General features: G+C 40.6%; 2 protein-coding genes across 3 annotated transcripts; one reads left to right on the forward strand and one right to left on the reverse strand.

Annotated features, from left to right (window-relative positions):
• Window positions 1-13: 13 nt before the first annotated feature.
• On the reverse strand, window positions 14-3,574 carry RB195_016502 (uncharacterized protein; the record flags this gene model as incomplete). The annotated part of the gene is made up of 3 exons (XM_064183064.1): window positions 14-54; window positions 3,015-3,098; window positions 3,397-3,574. The coding sequence occupies 3 exons, from the start codon at window positions 3,572-3,574 to the stop codon at window positions 14-16; spliced, it is 303 nt and encodes a 100-aa protein (XP_064038945.1).
• Window positions 3,575-7,410: 3,836 nt separating this feature from the next.
• On the forward strand, window positions 7,411-13,699 carry RB195_016503 (uncharacterized protein; the record flags this gene model as incomplete). 2 transcript variants are annotated; one of them, XM_064183065.1, is made up of 10 exons in its annotated part: window positions 7,411-7,459; window positions 8,642-8,763; window positions 10,463-10,614; window positions 10,844-10,916; window positions 11,339-11,510; window positions 11,883-11,947; window positions 12,013-12,110; window positions 12,447-12,553; window positions 12,943-13,043; window positions 13,616-13,699. In XM_064183065.1, 10 exons carry the CDS (start codon window positions 7,411-7,413, stop codon window positions 13,697-13,699), a joined length of 1,023 nt encoding a protein of 340 aa, XP_064038946.1. The 2 variants fall into 2 exon arrangements, with proteins under 2 accessions (XP_064038946.1, XP_064038947.1); XM_064183066.1 differs by lacking the exons at window positions 7,411-7,459; window positions 8,642-8,763 and adding exons at window positions 10,385-10,411; window positions 11,160-11,212 and having other exon boundaries at window positions 11,398-11,510; window positions 12,943-13,121.
• Window positions 13,700-17,608: the final 3,909 nt, after the last annotated feature.

Raw genomic sequence — 17,608 nt, forward strand, 5'->3', positions numbered from 1 at the left:
TTGATCTTGAAGCTCAGTTAGAGATGAATGAAGAAGGCGAGGAGGTGCTGAGTCCTGAAACGAGTATGAATCTACTGAATGAAAGAACAGAAGCGGGATGTTAAGGAAACTCATTGTTTTGGAGAAAAAAAATCAGGAGTTCTCAGACATCTAAAGCAGTGTTTCACGTAATATTCGATGTCTAATTTACACGTTTTCGATCGTAAATAGGATCCGAAATGTGGTCCAGCTCAAATACAAGAAACGACTTCGACAATCCTTAAGAAGTCACTTCGCCGAATAAACTAAACAGTCTAATCCTCTTAGCCATACGATTTCGCTATTTATATGTGCTGCTAATGGGAAAGGACTCCCCAAAAAAAGAAATGCTGAGGACCCAAAGTGCCCCCTAATGCTCTTCGTCGTGATGCTAGAATGCTGCATTGTACGACGCCATCTATTGCAACGCTCCACTCCTCGCGCCGCCTCCGCCCTGCGATTCGTCGAAAATCAATTCGGACTGCCCCGATAGGCAGTAAGGGACGCTACGCGTGCAAGGGTGGTGCGCTGCAACAGAAGTTAAGAAGATTAAGATACGAAGACAAGTGATGGACGGATATCTAGGAATGTAGATGCAGCGCGGTCAAGCGTTTCGCAAAAAAAGAAAGTCGTTAAAGGCATCACCCCACGAATCTGAGGTGGTACGGATTTCAGGTGGAGTATTCGTATACGGGGTCGTAGATTATGGAGTGGGGGTGACTCCGTTCATTTCTCCCTGTATCAGTGGAAATGGACGACCCCGCTATGCTGTTTCTTATAACGGCTTATGTTGCAATGCGCTCCGCCCCGCCCCGCCTGCGATTCGTCGAAAACCCATTCGGACGAATCGCATGCGGGGCGGAGCGCAAAGTTTGCGCATTGGCCGTGGCAAGAAACAGTTCCGGGGTCGTCCGTTTACACTGGTACGTGGAGAAAGTTACCCTTTTTCCCATAATCTACGACTCCTATAGGCGTTACCCGCCTAAAACTCGTATCACCCCAGATTCGGTGAGGTGATGCATTTGAGGAGGAGATTTGCTCCAACTGCAGTTAACTACCCCAATACCACTCGTCGTACTGTTCTCGTCAGCCCAAACAGGTCACTAAATAGAGAAAGAGTAAAACTTTCGGATATAGAAACGATCTGCTAAGGAATCGTTGTAAGAGTTCCACCAAAACACCCAGCTATAGCCGTACTAAAACAAAATTTTAAACGTCTTGCGGTAATCATCCGATTCAGATTCGCGTTCCCTTCAATTCTGTTTCGTTTGAGGTTTACGAACGCGTGTCTGTCTTACCAGTGACCTACGGAGGCTAGCCGGTGTATCAAGTCAGCGTTTTTATTATTTCAGACAGGTGTGGTACCAATTCATCGACTCCGAAAGCCGGAAACGTTTGCTCGCCCCAAAGATTATTCCAAACCAACCGCCACAGCAGAACTTTTTAACATTACGCCTGCTCATGTTAACAGTTAAAGGCATCACCTCACGAATCTGAGGTGGTGCAGATTCCAGCTGGAGTATTCTGATAAGGGATAGTAGACTATGGAGAGGAGGGTGATTCCGTCCATTTCTTCCTAATTGCCGTAAAAAAAGGCCCGGATGATCCGGTGCCGCACAAGGCTGGCGCGCTCCAGTCGAACTCCTTGCAGAAAATGGTGCGCCAGCAAGCCCGAAGCCATATCTTCCGGGCCGTTTTTTAAGGCAATTAGGAAGAAATGGACGGAATCATCTCCCTCTCCATAATCTACGATCCCGTATACGAGTACTCCACCTGAAGTCCGTACCATCTTCGTGGAGTGATGCTTTTAAGGATGAGAAATAGTGTAGAATTCTAATAGAGTATGAAGAAGTAATGGAATTTTTCGTACGAAGAGGAAAATAGTGCGACCTCTTTAGTACGCCAAGTAGTGTGTGTGGAAATTTCCCTCGATGCCGGTACCTTAGTGTGAGCAGCAGTTCGAACGTGACTCAACTCACTGCCTTTCACGGAATCGCTTCGTTTGTTGAACTTCTTCAGCGATTTTCCTTCATTCACCAACTATGGCGATTAAAAAAGAACTAATTTTTTCTATAGCGAGCGCTGCGTTTGCCTTGAAAGCTTCATACCAGTAATTGCTAATCATAATCGTGTACTCTCTTGTTGGGTCGCTTGCCGCCGAGGTAATTAAGAACTAAAAATAAATACAGTAAAAAAAAGACTTGAAATTTCGAGAGGAAACACACGCTCATATGAATTACACAGATTCAATTTTTTTTCAAAGATGTTCTGATTTTGAAATATGATGTATCCCGACTTTACAAGCTTTTGCAAATCTCCGCAGTATAAAATTTGGGTCCCCCAGAAATGAGCAGAAAATCACACTTGAAGTTTCGTGTGGTAATTCAGCATGGTATCCCGAATTATATTTTGGAATTTGTGTCCAAAATATAATTCAGGATACCATGTTATAAATAAATGTAATATAAATATATAAATATAAATATATATATATATATATAAACTAGGGCGGATGTACTGCAATTAGTAAGAGCCGTTGGTTGGTGAACCCAATGGTTCAAAACTGCCCAAGAGCCTACCAAGCCTTTTCGCAGGGTCGATAAAGTTGTTCCTACCAGACTTGTGTAGGATAAAAGGATAAAAATAAATATAATATAAATATGTAATAGGATAAAAATATTGACTTGATAGATCGGCTAGCCCGTGTAAATCATTGTATAGGCCCGCGATGTTGAGGTCGGCTGCGTTGGCGCATCCTTAGCGGATTGATCACCACTAGATACTTTATTATTGATCTCTTAAAAATATATGAGTCATAATTTGATCTCCTATACAAAACAGAATTGAATTTGAATTTTCACTTCCAAAGCAACAGACATTCTTGTATAACATTCCAACACCACACGTACATAAAAGACAAGAATTTTTTCTATTAAAAAAATTCAAAAAAAAAAACTCCTACGAAAAAACCATGCACAGCAAAGCCGCAAACGTACCGTTGGAAATCAGGCCTTCAGACGGATGGAACGGCAACGACGCCAGCAGTTTGCTAATCTCGATGTAATTAGGCTTAAGGGCTTCTGTAAAGGGAAATTATCATTGAATGTGTTTGGACGAGGAAGCGATGCAGTGTCCAAAATCCCTTAGAACCTGTGCAAAAAAGCACGTCTTTAGAAAGGTGAACTAATGTAACTCAACACAATTTTATTAAGCAAGAGGCAACAGCACATTTATAAAAGCTAGATGAGAAGAACGGGTGAAAAAGTAGCAGAAAAAATTGTTACTTCATTACGCAATTCAAGGAATGGTGTTTATGACGAAAAAAAAAACAAAATGAACGTTTGAATCAGGTCCGTAGATAGATCATACTAAACTGACCTTTCCTCCACAGCAGTAATGGCAGCGAAGTGGACAAATTTATCAGGATACCACCGAGTAGCAAAATAGCGACGTTACACAATGACCTCATTTTGGACGCCTTCGCTGCTCCGCTGTGACTCAGCCGGGTATCAACTGCGGAACAAGGAATGTTTGATCTGTGGATGGCGTCACGCATGGCTACTTCCTGCTTGCTGACAGCGTACGAAATCTTTGTAAATATTTACGAAAGGAAATTAGCCGGTTTAGCATTGCTATCATCCACAAAGGTTTTCATAGTTATTATTAAAAGGATGAAGGATAAAGTCACTGGCGTATCAATCCACTTGGGATGCGCCAACGCGTTCTACTGGAATTCTTAATCGTTGAGGTTTACCAACGTGTAACTGGCCTATCCAATGATTTGCGCAGGCCAGCCGATGATCAAGTCAGTGTTTTTATCCTCCCAGACAGGTCTGGTACCAATTTATCGACCCCGGAGGGATGAAAGGTTTGGTTTGCACTAGGACGGTTTCGAACCCTCGACCGTTATTTTTACTCTCTAAATTATAATTTCGGGAGGGAAGGCAAGTTCTTGAACGAGTATCTTTTTCTCAGCATGGAGGGCAGCTCTGGGTTATTACCGTGTTTACTTGTGCTGTGCCCTTTTCCTTACTACGACAACGTGGCTAGGAAGTCAAATGTCAACGTCACGCCCTTAGCGGTTTTAACCTGGCCCAACTTCATAATCGCATAGCTGCACTCCGATAAACTTACTCCTAAGTGTAACTGGAAGATTGATGTCATTATAAGCACCAACAAAAGGTTATGCTGAGCAATTTTTCAGGCTGAAATAGCGATGAAAAATGATTTTGGAGAAGCACGAACACAGTCTACAGTAGACAGTTAGTTTGTAAGCAAGCGGACTAACTGTGTTTATTTATTAGGCATTTGTATATTTTTATGTGTTATGCATTTATCATGTCATCAGTGCCCATGGAAATCCTTCTCTAAAGGAATCACAGTCGGTTAGTCGCGAAGCTATGTGGTACGTCTCCTAACTGCACATGGGCGGACCAAAGTGACCACATGACTGCCATGAGACGCACGAGGATTCTCCCAGTTTCTGTCAGGTGCGGACTGGATCATAACACTCTTGAAACGCAGACGGACTAGGGTTAGAAACTTGTCCATTAAATTTTTAATTTAGTTAAACTAAAAGTTAAATTAAGTTAAATTTAGATAGAGTATTGGGAAAGACTTTAGCGGCAGCAGATTATATCCTAGCCTGTAAGGGAGAATACGATCAGCGGTAGGTAGGCAGAGTCAGTTAATTTAGGTAGCAACACCTGAGCATATCCACAGACTACGCTTCGTCGCTAATTTCTCTGCCAAGGCATGATCGGGACATGATCGAAAATCCGACGGGACCCTTTATACACGCACCCTCACCAGGCTCCGAAGTAATCAAAGATTGAACATCTGAGGAATCTTCCTCAGTTCTAATCGACACTCTGGCGAATTCATTTACGTATATCTGTCTGTTGCTAAACAGTGGAAGACCAACAAGGAAGTTGTTGTATAAGAATGGAGACCTACATGATATCGGTGCGTGTTGTCCAATTTGCTTATTGCCTGTCATCTACAAACTCTTTATTAGAATGGTCCTCCACAAGATTGAAGAAGAAAGCACTAGATGAACAACAATTTCAGTAATCAGGATATCGAAAAGTATTCAGCACAATTGGACGCACATACACGGTTTCGAAACTTATCAAATCATCGCGAGAGTGGAAGATGACGCCGTGTCTCCCTTTAAAGGCATCACCCCACGAATCTGAGGTGGTGCGGATTTGAGGTGGAGTATTCGTATACGATATAGTAGATTATGGGGAGGAGTGTGATTCCGTCCATTTGTTCCCAATTGCCGTAAAAACGGTCCGGAAGATGCGGCGCCGCACAAAGCTGGCGCGCTCCAGTCGAAAACCTTGTAAAGAACAGTGCGCCGGAACGCTCGAAGCCGTATCTTCCGGGCAGTTTTCTACGGCAATTAGGAAGAAATGAACGGAATCACCGTTCTCCACATACCGGCCGAGTTGTATGAAACATGAGGAAGTATCGGTCTTCAGCCGAAACTGTGAAAAAAAAAAGCGTGTGAAGAACGGATGGTCTTCGGATGCCCCTTTTACGGAATAAACAAATAGCAGAATAAACATGGTGAGCACCGATTGCACCAGTCATGTATATGTATCTCGGTCGCTAAATGAATATGAGGCTAAAGGGCACCCATTTTAGCAACTACATAAGCGCATAGAACATCACGGATGCGGTGAAGAAGGCTAAGAAAAGACAGCTCCGTGCTCACCTATTTAACGCCATAGTACTTCCTGCTTTGATCCATACTTCAGAGCTTCGGAAGCTTCACAAACAGGACAAAAATGCGATCGCTGCTTCTGGATGCTCAATCTGAAAATAAATCTTGGAGTCTCCCATTCACGCACCTAAAAAAGAGGATACGACGCATCACGACCAATCGGGCGTAGTCACTGTATGTCTTCTATTAAAATGATTGTCCCGCGGCAATGTTTATGTTGTCAAGACTTTTCTGATTCTAGTCACTGACTTTGGACTTCGACGGTACAGCGTTGTGTGGGAGTGAGACATTACCTAATGTTATGATGACATTGATGTCCGTTATACCTGGTTCTAATGGGAATACGCTAACGAATACCTGCAGGGAGTAATAGATTGTTAAAACAGAAGTTGGTGATCACTTATGGCGGGGCTGCATTTCATGTCTGAACGTTCATAGACACTTACCAATTCATTACCAGAGGGCACATTAGTTCAGACGGTATTTCATTTCAGAACAGAGTGGTTTGATCCTACGCTCATTTTATTCTGACAGGGATTTGGCGAAATCTCCTCCCACATTGCTATTAAAAAATTTTCCTTCAAAATTTGTGGGAGATGGAAGTATAGCTTGGCTTTTCTTCCCTTATAGTAGAGCAAATCTGCAACCAATTGCATTTAAAACAACTTAAAATCTTGCCCTGAAAGCTAACCTGCTTTCTGCGTCCCCCTGGCATTACGACGAGCATCAGAGCAAGTGAACATATGGTCAGTTGGATGAAACATGAGGCTCGGTTTCGCTGAATGCTGTGGTTGGTATTCAAATAATTCATGAATATTAAGACACAGCCAGTCCCTGGATGTTCCCATAAAAGTCCTGTTAAGAATGTCTTCTCCAAAAGATTACATATTTGCAATACCCAGTAGCCACTGATTTCATCAAAAGGAGGCGGGGGTGACGGGTGGTGTGGAAGGCCGTGCTTTTGTTGTTGTCGGCTACAGGACATGCGCGCTAGGTCTAATATTTGTGTCTTGAAGGGCGCGTGGGCCGCTGGTCGCCCAATGCAAACGGGTGGGGCCGTGGGATCCCCCTCGACATTGCGTTAAAATTTTCCCTCAAATTTGTGGAGATGGAAGTAGAGCTTGGCTTTTCTCCTTATAGGATAGCAAATCTGCAACCAATGCTTTTAAAACAACTTAAATCTTGCCCTAAATAACCTGCTTTCTGCTGTTTATTCGGCGCTCGTTACACGTTGTCCTTGTTGTGTTTACGGCATTACACCAACTTCAATGCACTTAATTTCGTTATGTATTCAAAAATTCATAAATTAATGTTAAGCCATAGTCAGTCCCTGGATAAAGGATAACGGATAGTTTCTGGCGTTATCAATCTTGGGCGTTATGTAGTTCTAAATCTAAAAAGTTTTTCGTGGAAGTCTGAACGAAACTTTTGTCTGGTTTTTCGAGTTTTTTCATAGTGAACCACAATACTACACATGTAGCAGACTGCAAAATAACAAAGCCGTGGATTAATTGCAGTTCAGGAAAACATCTCCAAACCGGGCTTTTCGCCGAGGAAATGATCGCTTTCCAGCCGACACTTGATTCCATGGAACAGGTTCGCGGAGCGATTTAATAAGAAGAAGAATCACCGAACGAATTGTTCGCAGCGAACTCTTAAGGATGATTCTCTTCTATCTTTTGATAGGGTTAGCCAGCTTTGTTCGATCTGGTAAGTTACTTATACTTGTTATACGAAAATTTACTATATTTGCAACCATTCCACAATGACCTCGCAGTACTTGACAATATTATTGTTGGCCCTAACTCAGTCCAGCAATTTTGAAGCAATTTTGAAGTTGCTGCCAGTGAAAACAAGTAGCACTCAAATAGTCCAGTAACATTTCTCCTGTTCTATGTGTGCATCACACGAATGCAATCTAAAACATTTTGTGACAAACAAACACCAACCTTTCTTCTCATTATTTTCCAAGAAGAAGAACAGCCTAATATGTTGCAATATTCTTTTTTTTTTCCTTTTCTTTTTAGTTTTCTATTCTTAGTCTTCTTAGTATTCTTTTTTTTCAAATAATTTCATAGCATTTCAACAGCATTTCGAAATAAAGCATACAGATATGTGTCTCAAGGACACTTATATTATATTGGTCCATTATCATTTACGTTGTGTTGTGTTTAGTGTTGTTGTGTTTAGAAACTACTCGGTTAAAATACAATAATTCGTTACAATACAAAATGCAAACAAAATACAATAATAATAATAATTCGTTCACTCATTCATTTCATTTATTTATTGATAAAATACATCACCGCTAGTAACTTCTGTAACAAAATCCGTCGCAAACTGCCGTAATTCTCAGGGCTCGGGGAGTGAGGGAGGGGGGGGGAATAAAGTTTTGAAAACATCATTCGAAATTTTCACACATGTTTCGCCTAAAAACAAGCGAAGTTATTCCAACCTTCGTTAATTACTTTCACACCTCCACAATCCCGCCATTGGCATATCCCACTGATATATCTCCGTGAAAAGAAGAGGTGTTCATAGAATTTGCGCCTATTTCTCAAAATTGGACAAAATTTTTATTATATTCGTAATCAGGAGGTTATTTAGAACATTTTGGTATGCCACATCTTACGCCGGATCAAAATTTCAATTCTTTTCGGAAACTGACGAAATTGGTGCATTAAAGGTTAATAAAAGGCATACATTCCTAGCTGTGGAGAATCTGCTCGGAAATTTTCCAAGAGAACAATTTTTTTTTGACATCACTTTAAATTGTAAGTATCTAGCTTTAAATATCTCTATTTTTTCGTCTGTAATAATGTGTGAATATCAGGATCATTCTCTGAAACGGTAGGTCTCCGTATAACGGTAAAACCGCCAATGCCATTTCAGATTTTGTGGATATAGCATGTGAACGGAATCCTGGATTACCCTATTGCAAATCGCTCGATGTCAGAAGGAAAGAACCCACTGAACCGGAAGACCCGTTCGAAGATAAGTTCGAACCACGAGAGGTAGAATTTTACTCGAGTGGTGAAATACTAATACTAAATAAATAATAGGGCGAGCGTAGCGTAGCCGGTTAGAGGTCCGTTGTAGCCACACGGTCGAGGGTTCGAAACCGCCCTAGTGCAAACCAAGCCTTTCATCCCTCCGGGGTCGATAAATTGGTACCAGACTTGTCTGGGAGAATAAAAACACTGACTTGACACATCGGCTGGCCCCCGCAAGTGCCTCATTGAATAGGCCAACACACGTTCCAGAACCTCAACGATTACAAATTCCAGTAAAACGCGTTGGGGCATCACAATTGGATTGATACACCAGTGACTTTATCTGACTTTGACTTTAAATAAATAATTCTCTAGGCATTGTTCAAACTGAATAAATATTGATAAACACCAGTAATAATTGAATACTTGTATAGATACTGTTTATCTTAATCTAAAGGATCTAGAAAGGAGTGCGGTGAGCCGAGAAGTTTGAAGTAAAAGAATAAAGTTTCTGGCGTTAATCAATCCGCTTGGGATCCACCAGCACGATCACTCCAATTCAGAATCGTTTGAGGTCTACGAACGTGTGTCTAGCCAATACAGTGACTTTGCGGGGGCTACCCGATGTGTCAAGTCAGTGTTTTTATCCTCCCAGACAAGTCTGGTACCAATTTATCAACGCTAAAAGGATGAAAGGCTCGATGGGCACAGGGCGGATACGAACCTCCGATCGATCATACAGCCACAACCGAATCTCTTACCGACTGCGCTACACCATCTTTTAAGTGAAGAAGCTTAAGTTCGTAAAAAGAGTAGTTTTTTCTTCCCATAAATACGCACGGGGATTTCTCCAGTCTTAGTCGGCAAAACCAAAAAAAAATAAGTTAGAGATATGTAGTTAATTTCAAGGGATTTGTGTGTTTCCTCGCCGTCAAACTTTACTAGGTTTGACCTACGGCAAAAACGTTAATGAGCTATCGACGAAGTGATCGCATGTCGGGTTTTAAAGCATTCATTTCGCTTTTAGGAGGTACCAACTATGGGACTGACCCCTGATCAGGGCAAGATTGTTAGTTTAGTTAATCAGTGGGACAAGTTGCGTGTATAAGAACTCCATCTTAATTCTTCTAGGCTTGAGTTTGAAGCAAAACAGTTCTCGGTTCTTTGGTTCAGAGCTGGTGAAGACGTATGCGTATTCTACGGAATAGCGCCGCATGAAACAGTCCTCACTCTGACGAGGACCGTACCGCGCTGGAACACTGCGCAGAGAAACGAGACCCATTTGACGGCTACAGGTGCTTCACATAGGCACTCTGCGTCCCACATACTTTTCCAGAACGGGGATGCTGGGATGCTTCATGATGGTAACGATGTGCCGCACTTTCCACTAGGACGCAGAATGCAGTGAATCTAGGATACCACTGAGGAGAGCAAATGTTAAAAGTTGTCTCAGTTCATTTTTAAAGTATTCAATCGAGAATATTTCTCTGAACTGCATCACACAAAAAAAGACACTCTGCAAAAGAACTGTGTGCAGCTCTTTTCAGACCTCGTTTAGATTTTTTGTGTGGAGAATGTTGAGTATTATTATTATAGAGAATCTTTAAATCAGAGAGCAGCTCAAACTTTGTAAGGGACAGGTATGGGCACATTTGAAAAACTGATGTCGGTCAACCAACGTGAAAAGCTGCATCGTCATTTTAATAGAATAAATTTTCAGGGACGAAAAAGTGGTGAGGATGACATTTCTCTGGAAATAGAGGAAGCTACTACGATACGTCCCCGACGTTCAACTACTTCAGTACCACCACAGCGACAGAACATACTGTACACGATATTCCCAACGCTGCAGCTCGAGAAAGACTGGAGGAAGTGAGTGGAACAAATAATGTGCCAAGCATTATTAATGCGTTTTCCTCTCGTACAGAAACGAACAATTAACTGACAAAAAAGGTGTTCCTTCAACGATCTGATAGATTTAGGTACGGTCTAATAGATAGAGGGCAAGACTGTTTAAACTTTATTTATTTAGAGTGCAAGACTTCGATAATTTCTGGTAGTCGTTGTGGAGTTTTTTTAATGATTTACATTTTTGTTGCAGATACTGTCCTGTTAATCAGTATACCTTTCAAGTTACTTGTCTTCCTGGAAAAAAACTGCGCTATGATTTACAGGTAATCAAATTCACAAGTTAAATAATTATAATAATTAATTTAGAATTTACTAATTAAAATTTACAAATTTGTTCTACTTCATATTTTCAAAGTTTTACTAGAGAGGTTGGTCTCCTTTTCTATTAGGTAAAATAGGAAAGAATGAAATAAATTCGTGAACATACATATTTAAGGAAATTAATTCCTCAATTAATTTTAGTGACAAGTGATGAAAAAGAAAGGGAAATATGAGATCATTTGCAGGCGGCTAGCGATAATTTGAGAAGAATGAAGGAAAACAGGACAGGAAAAGAAAAGTTTAGAATGATAAAATAATCTTATTTTTTTACTTTTTCATCGAAATTTCTCACAGTTTGCTTGTTTACCCTCTTTAAAACTGCACAAAATCTAATTTTCCACCAATTCTGTCCGCAACTTTTCAGGTGTTTTGCCAGGAATTCTCCGAAAATTGCGGCGTTCCTAATATCAACCTTTATCCCAGTAGACATGTGGACCAATCGGATGTTGGTCGACCAAAAGGTTATGGGCAGAAGCAAAAAAACGGCCAGCTGGGCTTGGGTCGTAGTTTTGGATTTGGCCTCGGGGCCATTCCAGGTAAAACTATTTGTGGCGTTCTTGAACAAGCTTTTAAATCCTTTTCGGGATCTTCAAAAACTTTGGATTGATCTCTCGTTAACGACGTATTTTTTCGGATCATAAATAGCGTTGGAATAAAATACATATTCCATTTGTGCCAAACAGTTCGATCGAACTAACGATCGACTTTGAACCACCGATCAGTAAGAAGTGTAGACGGCACCGTCCGTCTTCGATGCGTCGCATAACTCGGTTGACCACATTTGACACTGACTATTTGTACATTACAGAAAGATTTTTTTATTTTTGTCCTAAAACGCTCGCACCAAATATTTGCCTCCTAAGAACAAACTAATCTATTTCTTTTGAGACCGTAATGTAACAGTTTAGGGTTTGAAGTTGCAGCAAGCCAAGGCGCAGACGTCGGCAGTGGAAATTTGCCATTCCTGAATCAGGTAGAACCCCATTTCTCTTATGCCGGCACGGCTTCACTTCTTTTCTATCTGTTGTAACTAATAAGATCGGCGGTGCTATGCTGAACTACGGGGTGGAAATGGGAGCTCTTGGACAGAGAATTGGCAAAGGACCTGCTAGATCCATGAATGCACTCACTCATGGGTACGTTTTTTTTCCTTATGAATGTTAATGTAGTAGTCGTGGAAATTTCCCCTTCTACGCTCCGCCACATCCCTAATTCTCTCCATCACAGTTTTCCAGCTTATTCCTAACGCTGTGCCAATTGTTACTGAAGAAACAAATCAACAAGTCAGTAAAAAAAATAGTGAGGGGGCTTTACAGTTCGTCTGCTACAGTGTGGAAACCCCTAAAAGAGACACCCAGAATTTCTGGTCGATGAATAACTGTTGACAGAAATACTCTTAACAAGTGCCAGGGTTATTAACAATCCATAAAGAATGCTACATAGGTTTTTGTTGATTTTCTGATTCTTGTTAGATATCCATCGTTTGGTCTCACCGGACAACCGAACAATGGTGACAGAAAATTCAGCCAAGAGGCACTCAGATCATTTGGAGTACCCAATGTACCGGGTCTGAGTAAAAGTAAGTCATTTTCATATCTTGCTGTTTTACAAAGTTTTAAAAAGAAGAAACTTGAGCTGTTATGCATCTGTGAGCACTGGTAAATTTCGGAAACAAATTCCAGAACTAAAAATAGGTAGACATTGCGTGGCTGATTTTCAATACCAAATTAGTTTACCACATCAAGTTCCGAATGTGAATTTTTGCTCATTTCTACGGGATACACACTTTTATTATTATTTATCATTATTTTTTATTATCACTTTTATTTTATTGCACAAATTTTCAAAGCTTGCAATGTCTGAATCTGTCATTTTTCGGTATTAAAACATCACTATGACAGTGCAATTCATAAGAGCGTGAGTTTCCGCTGTAAACTCCAATTCTTGTTGTACTCTATTCATTTCTAGTACTTAATAAACTCGGCGGCAACCGGCCCAACAAGAGAGTACGCGGCTATGAGCCTGGATATGGAGCTGTCAACCCGAACGCGCCGCTCGCTATCGGGAAGGTGAGTATTTTAATGTCACAGCTGTTGAACGAGGAAAAATCACTGAAGAAGGGGGATGATTCCAGAGAAGGTATTGTGGTTAGTATAACTAGCGCACTTTCACTACCTCTGAGCTCTGAACTGCGGCTCACGGTAAGGTAGCAGTATCGAGAAGCGTTTCTGCTCGAAGAAATCCATAGTATTTCTCATCCTCAATTGTTAGCACGAGCGGGAGTACTGCCGAACTACTCCTCCCTCCATAGTCACTGAATTGGTACTAAACTAGGGTCTGAGTAGATAAAAACACAAAAACACGATATACTCTGGGCACGCCTTTGAGCGTAATAAATAAATAAATAAATAAATAAATAAATATTGAAAGACCCTCCTAACGAGCGGCGCTTTATTTTAGTTGTTAGCTTTTGTTCGATACGCTTAAAAAACACGAGAAAATTTCTAAAAATGGAAGAAGTTGGCCGATGCCGTCGGCTACCCATAAAATCAAAAGCATTAACTTATTTGTACCTCTTCTTTCCTAAACAATCTTGCTTATCATTATTGAAACAATAACTGGCAGATTTCTCTGTTTGCAGGTCGACCGCGACGCTATCAACCTACCTGGCGGCTTCGGTGACGTCGAAATTGAGAAGGGTGGGGGATTTGGATTCGGAAAATAAGGCTATAAACATCCGTATACGCTTTATTTGTAGATATTTTTCAAGCAATATTAACTTTGGCTTTATATATTTATTATGCACGTTGTTTTTTAATTCTTCCACTAGTGGGAGTGGGAAACCAACATTAAACCTTGACCAGGTGCTGTTCATTTTACATGAGTAAATAAAAATGTGTTATGCTAAATTTTCGGGAAATGTACTCTACGACTTCACACGAGTTGAAATACCAGGTTATGTTCAACAGTAGCCACCTTCAAAATAAGAAGAACGGTGTAGAACTTAAAAAAAATGAGGTAGAACGTGACTTAAAAACATTTCCCTCCTAGACTGGTATACTCCCACTCTAACGAGCTCACCAATAATCAATATTATACTGATCGCGTCTCGGCCAGTTGTATTTGCTGAGGGATTCCACCCATCTCAGCCTCAAACTCACGCTCCCTCCTTGGCAAATACCGTCACTGACCGTTTTGCTGAGCCGTAGCGTTGTATCGGATAACGAGAAAGATTTGATGGAGACTACTGTAAACAATACTGCAAGTACGGCTAAAATAATTATTTTAAAGTTAATGCGCAGGTGAACGTCACCGATTTCGAAGAGATTCGCGATAATAATAAATCTAACAGAACTAGAAACAACTCAAAAATAAATAAAATAATCAAAATAAAATAATAAAATAATAAGAACCAATAATCACAACTAGAAACAACTAAAAAAAACAAATACATTAATAGAAATAAGATAATAAAATAATAAAAACTAATAACTAACAACTAGAAACATCGTGTACATTAACCCATAAAACCCATGAACAAAAGACATATTATTAAGTCTTAACAACAACTTTGACATTTCAATGAATAGCAAACGCTACTTTATCCCTTATTCCTCCATCCTTTTCCCGGATCGGGGTTCATTTTATCGGCTAGTTGAGTCATTACCCCCCCTCGAAGCGAATGTCTGCTAGTCTCATTTCAGCGCATATCGATTAGAACCACAGTGAGATCGAGGCTGATCTTACGGATAGTGTTGCGATCACGGCGATGAACGGGATCCATACCTTTTGGTGGCGGGTTCCAAGTAACCTGTATCTTAGTATGCGAGTGACTCCAAACCCCTGCTGGATGTTGTGGTTGCAGATTTTGTCGATTATTGTAACAACCACCTCCAACATGTCTCCACAATCTCCGTAACCTCTAAAATAACTTTAATGGTTACTTTGAGGTACTCCACTTTTTTTTTGGTATGAGTAAACGCTAAACGTCGAATAACGCTTCAGAAGGAACGGTTGTAGCACTGTTCGACAGAAATTAAATTATAGCGCTACTGGACGGAAAAGATGAAACAAAGGGAAATTTATAGTAAATTTTTCCCTGCAGTATTACACAGATTTAGGGCTATAGTTTGCAAAGAACACAACAAAAAAAATGCGAAACACTCGCTACAAATCCAAGAATCAAATCCAAGATGCAACAAGAGCACCAAACTGACTAGTTCACGCAGAAACTTCATACGCCCACACGAAAGATGATGTGAAACCGCGAGAAATAGATCAGTGATAAAATTGACGTTGGCATTTACATCATTTCTTCGATTGCATTTTCTTTTATTTTCGGTCGGATGGAATATGCTGTGCGGAACTGTCTATTTCAATGAACTCTGGAATGGTCTTACCAAGTAGCTCCAAGTTCGTAACGAACAGCAGGCGAACATACGAAGTATAGATGGCGAAAGTCACGAAACTGAGTAAAAATTGCAGAATCTAACCCTTCTAACGAACACTACGGAATATTAGTTATTTTTTAATGGCTGAAGTTTAGAGCTCTGAATGCAAATAACGTTAATTTATTGAGAAACTGTAAGGATAACTCATGAAGGAGAATTTTATTTTCTATTTCACAAAATAACAGAGTGCTAGTGATTCGAAAGGGGTTGGTAAACTATCTTCTCTATGTTCTGGAGCATTACTTTCAGAACATAACTTTTTAAGGTTTAATAGTGTTTGATCAAGGAAAATTTTCGACAATCTTCTTGCTGAAGGAAGAATACTGAATGGTGTTTTTGTTTCATAAAGTCTAGCGTTAGCTGAAACATGTATGCACCGCTTAGACCCTCAAAATTCGAAAATTCTTAATAATCCAAATTTTGAACGTCTGAATTGTGTATAAGAGCATGTCACCTAGATCCGAGGTCCATAGGTTGGAAATCCGCCCACGAATTTAAAATTAATTGCTCTCAACAGTAATAATAAGGAGTCACCTGACTTTGAAACAGTTCCTAGTAGCGCTAGAAATCACTGGGTTGCAAGTCATTTAGACTGCAGGAACGGAAAAAAGGACGATCTGTGCATACAACGTCTGTACGCTTGTGGAAGCTGCCAGAAGATTTGATTACAAAGCAATACCACCCACTGAACAAGTGTATGAAACTAGAGAATTATTGTTTCTTGCGAGAGGATTCACTAAATCCAGTAATTTGACAACGCCGTGGCAGTGAAAATCGCTTCTTCCGAAAAACTGGGGACTCAAAACAGACATTAACTGATGAGAAGATAATGATCAACGCCAGCTTCAATTATATTCGTCATATTACACTCCAACAGTAAGCTGAGGAAGAGAACGAAGGAAGGTTTCTGTTCTTGGAGTCCCACTGAGAAGGTAGTATCGGTATGTAGATGGATTTTGGGTCAGACGAGTGGATAAACGTGAAAGGTGGCCCGTACATCTGATGCGTTCCAGCGAAAATTATTGGACCAGAGTCGTGAGCAAGTGGGTTTCACGTGATACTGAAGCACCCCCTGCTCAGATTCTCCATTTCTTTACGAAGCACTTCAAAGGAAGATTTTTTGCGCTTCGCCTCGCTTGCGGATGAAGGAGCCAGAAGGCAACTTTTGCTGTGGAATATTACCAGGATCTTCTCGATCAAACTGAAGAGCAAGGGCTGTGATAGGGGTGATATGAATTTCCAAATAGTTAGTATCTCTGAGGTGAAAAGTCTCATATGATAGAAGGGGAGAGTTTAAAGTATGAAAGGGTATGAGGTTGAGGTATGTCCTTTTCAAAAAAAAATTCTTATACCCTCAAAGAAAGCTAAGCAGATGACCAAAAATTGAAACCATGCTATTGTACCTCTCCTCCTCAAAAAAAAAAATAGAATGCCATACTTGCTAAGCAGATCAAAAGCCGAACGCTCGATACAAAGCTACTTTCGTTGAGATTTTTGTTGAGTAAAACAACTATAATCTATACTTGTAAGACAGTCCATCAACCTAGGGGTACGTAAAATCGTTGGTACGACGCGCCAAGAGGTATGAAAAATAGAATTTAATCCACTTTAATGTCATATGATTTCAGGCTTGAACTGTTTTTCCTAGTTTTCACGTAAACACAGTTAAAGGTAATCGTTCCGTTACGCCTTTCTTCATTGACGAAGACCACTTTTTGTTTTTTTTTTGTTGTTTTTTTTTGTTTGTCTTTAATGTGAAAGACAGTGTAAATGGACTAAAAATAAAGCAAACTTAGGAAAAAAAAAGAAGTAAGAAATCAGCACCAAAAATGAACATATGGTATTCCTGTCTATGTAGAGAAGTATTGTTGTGCACGCTTCACCGACACCAACACCCGACACATTTTTCCTGCACACCAACATCCTCCGCTGCCATTTCATCCCATCTTAGCGTAACATACTGCTGTGTCTCAAGTAGTGAATAGCGAAAAAGTGCCACTTGGCACCCATGTAAATAGACGAGTGCGCGTGATAGCCCAACGGGTGCTCCGCAACCTCCACGTCAGGTCAAGCAAACTTGCTCTTGGACCTCAACGGATATGAAGTACCGTGAGATCGGCAAACAACATCACCTCAGCCAAGCAGTAACTACTTCGTCAGTCGATAAAGCCATCTCAACCATC

This window comes from Necator americanus, chromosome II (assembly GCF_031761385.1).
Source record: "Necator americanus strain Aroian chromosome II, whole genome shotgun sequence".
Classification (NCBI taxonomy): Eukaryota; Metazoa; Nematoda; class Chromadorea; order Rhabditida; family Ancylostomatidae; genus Necator; species Necator americanus.